Consider the following 9,154-nt stretch of genomic DNA (forward strand, 5'->3'; position numbering starts at 1 on the left):
TAAATGCTCGTTCTTTCTGCTAACAAACACTAACAGAGTAATCTCATATATCGACATCTGCTCGTGTCTATCACAAACTCGTCTGTAAATAGAAACAGAAGCACAGATCTGACCGACAGGGATTTCTCCAATGCTAAGTCGCATAAACAAGGCCTACAGAGAGTGAATGGGCTCTTCTGGCGTGGCTGTGTTGCTTGAATACTGGTGGATGCGAGACCTCCCCCTTCAACCGTCTCAGATTAAGAGTTACAGCACTCTGCTTTCAGGCGCTTGAAATGAAGGGATGGCAGCCATGAACGCCTACTAAACACAATTCAAAAGAGCTTTTTTGGGGGGGGGGATAGTTTGCTAATGGCTGGAGTATTTTGGATTCTTAAAAAATACACAAGTCCATGGTAAAAGTGCATAGTGTATTTATAGTGTTTGTAATTTGGGGCACAACAGAAAATATAGAGTAGTGTAGTTTAATACTAAAAGGCTAGCCTTGGGGCAGAGTATGCATTTAAATATGAAAAGGATTGTTGAGATTGGGGCTCTGAGGTACATACAGTTGAAGTCAGAATTATTAGACCCCCTTTGATTTTTTTTTTATTTTTTTTTTTATTATTATATTTCCTAAATGATGTTTAACACAGTATGTCTGATATTTTTTCTTCTGGAGAAAGTCTTATTTGTTTTATTTTGGCTAGAATAAAAGCAGTATTAAATTTTTTAATAAACAATTTAACGTCGAAAGAAATTGGGGGAAAATAAACAAGGGATCTAATAAAATAATTTAGGGGGGTTAATTAATCTGACTTCAACTGTATTACTTATATGAAAAATTACTTTAGTGTTTTTTTTTTAACCGTACTGTAGTAAAATAGGCCTACTTAAATAAATCTTTGGTTTTATATATATATATATATATATATATATATATATATATATATATATATATATATATATATATATATATATATATATATATATATATATATATATATATATATATATATATATATATATATATATATATATATATATGAGCAATTCCATGCAAATGTCAACCTTGCCATGAAAAAAAAAAATTAGTTTTTGCCAAAATAGCGAAACCATTTTTAGTTTTTTTTGTGTAGGCTTGTATTTTACAGTGCTTTAAATACTCAAAGGTCTCTGTCAATGTTTTCAAACAATTATATTTGATTTTTAAAAGTCACACAAGTGGCAATTTCACATCTGACACATCCATAACGGAGCTTTGTCCTCATAAATGCAAAAATGTCAAATCTAAAATCAATGATGTTTGTTCTATAGAGAGCAACTCTTCTCCTTTTGCTTAACATAGTTTTTTTTTTTGTTGTTGTTGTTGTATTTTTGTTTGTTTGGTTGTGCAATTGAATTCGCAGAATTTCTACAAAGTATGTTGTCGACTGTAAACTCGTTAACTTTTTTCGCCACATCCAAAACGCATGTTTATTTCCCTCACTTAAAGTACAAAACATGTTTACAGATTAATATTTTTCTGCTTCTATAACTCTGTGGTCAGTTGTTTTGGAAAATAGAAACAGAAGTTTTAATATAATGTTAACATATACTTTCTCTATTTATGTTTTGAGATTTTACAGCAAATATCACATCCAAAACGCGCTGGAATTTCTCATGTATATCTATATATCTATATATATATATATATATATATATATATATATAKAGAGAGAGAGAGAGAGAGAGAGAGAGAGAGAGAGAGAGAGAGAGAGAGAGAGAGAGAGAGAGAGAGAGAGAGAGAGAGAGAGAGATATTATACAGATAAAGACAGAATTATAAGCCCCCCCAGAATTTTTGACCCGTTAAATTTTTCCCCCAATTTCTGTTTAACGGAAAGCAGATTTTTCCAGCACTTTTCTAAACATAATAGTTTTAATAACTCATTTATCTAATAACTGATTTATCTTTGCCATGATGACAGTAAATAATATTTGACTAGATATTTTTAAGACACTTCTGTACAGCTTAAAGTGACATTTAAATGCTTAATTAGGTTAACTAGGTTAGGGTAATTAGGCAAGTTATTGTATAACGATGGTCTGTTCTGTAGATGGTCGAAAACAAAATATAACCTAAAGGGGCTAATAATTTTGACCCTTAAAATGGTTTTCAAAAAAATAAAAACTGCTTTTATTCCAGCCCAAATAAAAAAAAAAAGACTTTCCCCAGAAACATTTTTTTTTATCAGACATACTGTGAAAATTTCCTTGCTCTGTAAACATCATGTGGGAAATATTTAAAAAAGAAAAACAATTCAAAAGGGGGCTCAAAAACAAAATTTTAGGCCTTGAAAAGTCTTAAATTCACTGAAATATTGTGTTGTAGGTCTTAAATAATTTTAACAGCTCATAATTTTCCTATGTCCATGTAAAGCTGAAGCACCCAATCTGGCTACACCCGTCCAGTCACTACCATTCCATCTCAATAAAGGTTTTAACAAAATATTATTTATTAACACTATTTACCAAAATGGTTTAATTATCCATGTATGTCATTACAATAACACTTGCTTTTAATGTGTTTTTAATATATTTTAACTGGGATATATGAAAAGTTCCTTCAAGTTTAGCCTTGTGTAAGTCTGAAATATCCTTTACAATGGTCTTAAAGTCTTAAATTTGATATGATGAAATCCATAGAAACCCTGATAGTACGTGCTACAGTTTCTGTTAATATAATTAAGTATATCCTTTACTATTCTACTTTACTATAGTTTGATTCTACGGTATAGTACAGTTGTTAATACAATACACAGACACTATCATATTAACTTCAAATTACTATAGTATTTTTAATGTGGGTACTCGCTGTACACTTGTTGCTCGTTCAAACTAATTTAAAATAAGCTGAAACAAAACAATTCTTGAGATTTCATTGTGACAACTTAATTTTTTATGTTCAATCTACATAAATTTGTTAAGTGTTAAGTTAACTTAATTTGTGTTGGGGCAACATGAATGAATTGTGTGGAACCCTGCATTTTTACAGTGTATGTAACTTTTCATTATTTTGTATTAATGTTCATTTTAATAGCGCTTTATTATATATTCACTGAACAGTTCGCCAATAATCGATTAGTTCCGTTCTTCAAAATCACAGCATGTTGTGGCTACTTTTTGGTTTAAAACGACCACAATTTCAACTCTTGCAGTAATTAAAAAGTACGCAGGAGACTTTCATGTTTGAGGTCACTAAACAAACTCTGCTTTGAGGTAAAAGCGCTCTTTGTCATCTTGATAAATGGCGAGAGCGGCTTCATTGTTCGCCGCGGCAGCAGCTGTGCGGAGGATACAATACTCGCCCGGAAAAAACCCTTTGTGGACCTGCACAATACGAGCAGAGATTCGCACCAGTCAACAGCCAAAACAAGAGAAAAAAACATTTAAGATGTGGTACATTTTTACTTTGAATAAATAATGGAATTTAAGGTTTGTTTTATTTGACGGAATGTAGGTCTGAAAAGTCCAAAAAGAGGAATTTGTTATATTTCCATACATACATAAAGTAATAAAGTTTGCTTTATTTGACAAAATGTAAAACATACAGGCAAGTCTAAAATACGGATTTATACACATTAAAAATTTTTTTTTTTTTTAATTAAAAACCGTCGATGATAAAACACATTCACACAAAAATGACTTATCTCCATCGTGGTTGTTGATATTTACAAGATAAGCTATAATCATAGGCTAAATATTGTGTAAAACAACATCAGCTAAACAATTCACGGCAAAAAGACTCAACGGCAATATTAAACCATTAAGTTATTTGACTTTTCTCCTGAAAATACTGTCAACTCGAGTCACTTTAAAACTCCTAACCCCACAATTCAAGCAACGGAGCTAATATAGACTACAAAAAAAGTTAGCCTACAGTGTTAGCAACAAAACATAGCTTAATTATAAACAACCCTGCATATTTACTGCTCCAAATGTATAATAATAATTCAGATTACATCAATTGTTCTTTTTAAAACTATACATTTCAAACAACGGAGCTGATACAAAAAAAAGAGTTAGCCTACAAAGTGTTAGCAAGAAAACGTAGCCTAATTATGAACAACGCCACATATTTACTGCTCCAAATCTATAATGCAGATTACATAAGTTGTCGTATTCGTCTCTATTTAGTATTGCGAAGTAAATATATCGCTATTTAGGAATCGTCCTTCTGCGCATGCGCGTATAGATATCCCAACCAACAGAGGCACCTGTTTGATTCGGGTTGAATATAAAAGTGGACCAGTTCTTACCCAAAGCGCAGGCTGTGCACTCGAAGAGCTCATGACCTTCACACTCGCCGCAGGTCGGGTGACACGAAACGCACTGATTTTTCAATGGGAACTGTCCGCTGGGGCAGGATAGCAGAGAGGAACCGGACTCGATGAGCCCGAAACCGCAAAACGAGAAAACAAACAGCGTCAAACCGGCGTTCATCGTTTCGCTATGTGTTCCAGCGCATCTACTCGCCATACACACACATACACACTTTCTCTCACACACTCATACACAGACACACACTCACACACACACTGAAGTGGGTCAGTCCTGCGCTGCCAATGACAACGAGCGGCTGAAGCGCAAAACTTGCCCGACTGGGTTGTTTTGCATGGGATTGGTCAACAGTGTGCGGGTCCACCCATTCCTGAGGTCCACACTGAGGGAAACACTCATGCACAGATATATGATGAGTAAATGATGAGTAAAACACTCACATGATGCGGGTATATGTGAAATTGCCGATGAAGAACTGTGATTTAAGAGCAGTCAATCCAATGTTCCCAGATGTGGCCTACTGTTGTAGCGGTATAGATAATAAAAGGTCTAATAAAAATAATAATAATAAATATACACCGTTTGAAATAATAATAATAATAATAAAATGTATAATAATAATTCATTCATTTTTCTTTTTGGCTTAGCCCCTTTATTAATCTGGGGTCGCCACAGCGGAATGAACCGCCAACTTTCCAGCATATGTTTGACGCAGCCTTTTCACCTGCAACCTCACTGGAAAACACTAATAATGTTAATAATAATTTTAAAAATATACAGTGTGAAATAATAATAATAATAATAAGATGTCTAAAAATGATAATAATAATTAAAAAAATATGGTTTGAAATAATAATCAAAATGTCTAATAATAATAATAATGATAATAAGAATAATAATAATAATAATAAAATGTCTAATAATAATAATAATAACAATAAAATGTCTAATAATAATAATAATAATAATAAAATGTCTAATAATAATAATAAAATGTCTAATAATAATGATAATAATAGTAATAATAAAATTTCTAATAATAATAATAATAATAACAATGAAATGTCTAATAATAATAATAATAATAATTGTAAATACACAGTGTGAAATAATAATAATAATAAATAATAATAATAATAATAATAATAATAATAATGATAAGATGATTAATAATAATAGTTTCAAATTTTCACATTGTGAAATAATAATAAAATATCTAATAATAATAACAATTTTAAATATACAGTGTGAAATAATAATAATAATAATAATAATAATAATAATAATAATAGAACAAATAATAATAAATATGCACTTTGGTAATATAATTAGTAGTTATTATTATTATTATTACTATTCGCTTGTTGTTTTGTTTATTATTATTATTGTTATTATTATTATTATTATTATTATTATTATTATTATTATTAAATAAAACCTAGTAAACAGCTGTTGTAATCCTGGTTGACTGGTTACTTTACAATGATGTAAAATATGAGAAAGAAAAAGAAAAGAAATACAGATGAAATGTATTTAGTAAAAGCCTCTTATAAAAGATTTTTGACTGACTTTGTCACTTTCCCTGCTGTAGGACTCTTGGGCTTTCAGGATGTTTTCAGCACAGCAGTTTATTTTGGGGTACATTTTAGATTTATTAGCACTTTATTTTATTTGTTATTACAGTAATGTTGCTTGCAGTTTCAACATGCCATTTGCATTGGAAGTACTGTATATCTGTAATCTAATCTGTATTGAGTTCACTGTGTTTTTTTCTCCACAGTTTTTTTTTTCTTGTTTTGCATTTATATTTTACATTACTTGGATTTTTTTTAAACAAGTAATTTATTTATTAAATGATCTAATAAGTTCTCGTTTAATATAATTGATATATAACTGAATATATTAATAATATTAACATTGAGAATATTTAGCTCGTCGTATTTAATAAACTTTTTATTTATTTATTTACTTTATTTATTTACTTTATTTATTTATTTACTTTATTTATTTGTTTGTTTGTTTGTTTATTGATTTATTGATTTAATTATTTATTTACTTATTTTTTTATGTATTTATTAATTTATTGATTTATTTATTTTTAACGGAAGTTGTTCCCATAGTTCAGGCAAAGGATCATGGTGCATAGGAGAAAGTTAGTAAAAAAAATAATCAAAATGTTTAATGCAAAATCATCTCAAAGACAGCTACAAAGACCTTCAGAAAACCAATGATGTTTTATCGGTTCTGTCCTGCTCCACGATCATGCGTTTAGCGCTGTAATGACAAATGAACAGCAGAGGGCGACAGAGACACGACATTGACAAGCCATCACAAATCTGCAATAATCTAAAGCCTGCTTGCATTGGTAAAAAAAAAAAATGTTTCTCAACTGTGGCAATGATCCTAAATTAATTTACTTATAAATCTCTAAATTTTCTATATTATGCAAATGCAGTATACTATATAAAGCCTCAAAATTTTACCTCAAAATACCAGAAGGCTTCAAATAAACTCATTGCCTTGGATATGATTAATGATTTTTTTCCCAAGAAAAAAAACAATCTAAAAATTGATCATGTAGATTTATTTATTTATAAATTCATTTATTTATAGGCATCTTGCTGTATTTTTAATTTCCATAAACAAATACTTGAAGTATAACCTGATAAAATTGCCAATTAGTGCCAAGTACCGTCTCCTTTCTGTTGATTGACATCTTAGAAAATGTCATTTAGAATAGGCTTTGTATTGAGAAACAGATATAATACAATAAACAGCGACAATAATAGTTTGCTTTTAAATAGTGTCATATTTATTTGGTTGTTGAGGAAACCATAGGAATAATAAATATATTATCCAATGAAATTTACGTACCAAAATTACACTCCGAAGTAACTTTTGTGCAACTTTTTTTTTTCTTAATTATTATTATTTTTTTTAATAAATCTGTACTTTGATATTATTTTAATTCCATTTTTTTATTGTTTTCTTCTGGTCCTGGACAAAATAATACAAACTCATATTACAAATGATCACTGGCAGTAAATTCAGTGTTTTACTTTATTGCAGAACACACATTAAAAAATGTACATTAGCCATTTGTTCAAACTAGTGTAAATGAACTGAAACAACACCATTCCTGAGATGATTTTTGGGGGGGTACCTAATTGTTTTGTGTGCAATCCACTTAAATTTGTTCATACACTGTAAAAATGCTGGATTCCAAACGTTTCCTTCATGTTGTCCCAACACCAATTAAGTTAATTTGATTGTTTTTACAAATTTAAGTGGATTGAACATAAAATAAAGTTGTCACAAAAACCCTTAAGAAGTGTGTTGTCTCAACTCATTTTAAGTTAGTAGCTTGAACAAGCAGCGAAAATAGTTATTTTGAGTGTACCAGAGTAGCAGACAAATGCAAAATATGCCAGTTTATAATAATCATAATGATTTATAATACTGATCGTATCGATTATTTTATAATAGCTGTTTGTTTGTTTGTTTGTTTTTATTTATTTATTTATTTATTTGTTAATTTATATATAATAAAAGTCTAATAATAATAATTTTAAAAACAGTCTGAATAATATTAATAATAATAATAACAATATTAATAATAATAATAATAATAATAATAATTTTAAATACACATTGTGAAAAATAATAATAATAGTAATAATAATAGTACTAATAGTAGTAATTTTAAATACACACTGTAGAAAATTATTATTAATAATACTAATATAATAGTAATTTAATGTGTAATAATAGTAATTTTAAATATACATAGTGGGATAATAATAATATTAATAATAATAAAATGTCTAATAATTATTTTAAATATACACAGTGTGATTTAATAATAATAATAATAATAATAATAACTATTTGTTTAAATTTATTACTTAGGCCCATTTTCTTCAATGTATTGAATTTATTTGTTAAGTTTAATCTAAGTTATTTAATAAAAATCAAATTAAGTTATTTATAAATTATTTTAAAAAACAGCATTAGGGAAAATCATTGTAGTGGGTTATTTGACTATTTGCATTATTATTATTTTATTAATCTATTTGTTTAGGCTAATATTTATTTATTTATTTCAGTACAAAAGGTGAAACTTGATGGAATAGCCTATAAATAGTAAATAATCAACCTCAAACTAAAGGAGCAATATGTAAATACAGTGGATCACGTGTTATGTTTATTACAACAACAGTACCTATACTTAACTATCATTAATAGTCGTGCATTAAAATAAAACTAAAGTCCCATCAACTCAGCTGTTTTCCATTGGCGGGCGGAGTTTGCATCTCATTAAATACGTCATTCACCAAGCGTTTGGGGGAATGTGGGCGGGGCCTGCCTCTCCTTTACGTCATTCGAGAGATGAGGTGGGCGTGTCTTCCTCGCCACTGCTGCATCAGTGAATGACATGAGGATGTGAGAGAACAGCGGGCTGGGCATATGATTTCAAAGCCTTTCTCGAGCGGACTGATAAATATATGGACCATGAGGAATATAAGGACTGACTGAGGGAACGGTAAGACGCGTCGTTAATGCTTTATAAAGCTGCTGGTAGGAACGCTTGTATGAATCAGGGCAGGTGCACCTGTCTCCTGTACGTGCCCGGACCGCCAGAAGACGCATCTTGCGGGTATACAGTGTTTTTTTATTTATTTATTTTCCTAAATCGAGGCCGAACAAAGGAACTTGTCTGCGATGATGAATAGCCGATTATTGTGGCGGATGTTTGAGATATGGGCGTCTTTCCAGCAGCATCCAAATGCATTGCGAGATGCTTTTCTTTGTCTGTGGACACATTATATCACTATACATCTGTATGGGCTGAG

The 9,154-nt window shown here is 29.9% G+C and overlaps 2 protein-coding genes across 4 annotated transcripts in view; one reads left to right on the top strand and one right to left on the bottom strand.

Annotated features, from left to right (window-relative positions):
• LOC100330575 (uncharacterized) overlaps positions 1–4,587 on the bottom strand; it is a 45,201-nt gene extending 40,614 nt beyond the window's left edge. The window contains exon 1 of the mRNA XM_002666910.7: positions 4,280–4,587. Within this exon, the coding sequence (XP_002666956.3) occupies positions 4,280–4,499 (220 nt within the window). The 5' untranslated portion in view covers positions 4,500–4,587. The remainder of the gene's footprint in view (positions 1–4,279) is intronic.
• Positions 1–9,154, top strand: part of otud7a (OTU deubiquitinase 7A) — a 192,359-nt gene that overhangs the window by 86,443 nt on the left and 96,762 nt on the right. The window contains exon 1 of one of the 3 annotated variants that reach the window (XM_003201466.7): positions 8,719–8,844. The exons of the other annotated variants lie outside the window; for them this stretch is intronic. The gene's annotated coding sequence lies outside the window, so the exon portion shown is untranslated. Of the gene's footprint in view, positions 1–8,718; positions 8,845–9,154 lie in introns of those variants that run through there. 3 annotated transcript variants of the gene reach the window in all.

Source organism: Danio rerio, chromosome 25, assembly GCF_049306965.1.
Source record: "Danio rerio strain Tuebingen ecotype United States chromosome 25, GRCz12tu, whole genome shotgun sequence".
NCBI classification, from domain to species: domain Eukaryota; kingdom Metazoa; phylum Chordata; class Actinopteri; order Cypriniformes; family Danionidae; genus Danio; species Danio rerio.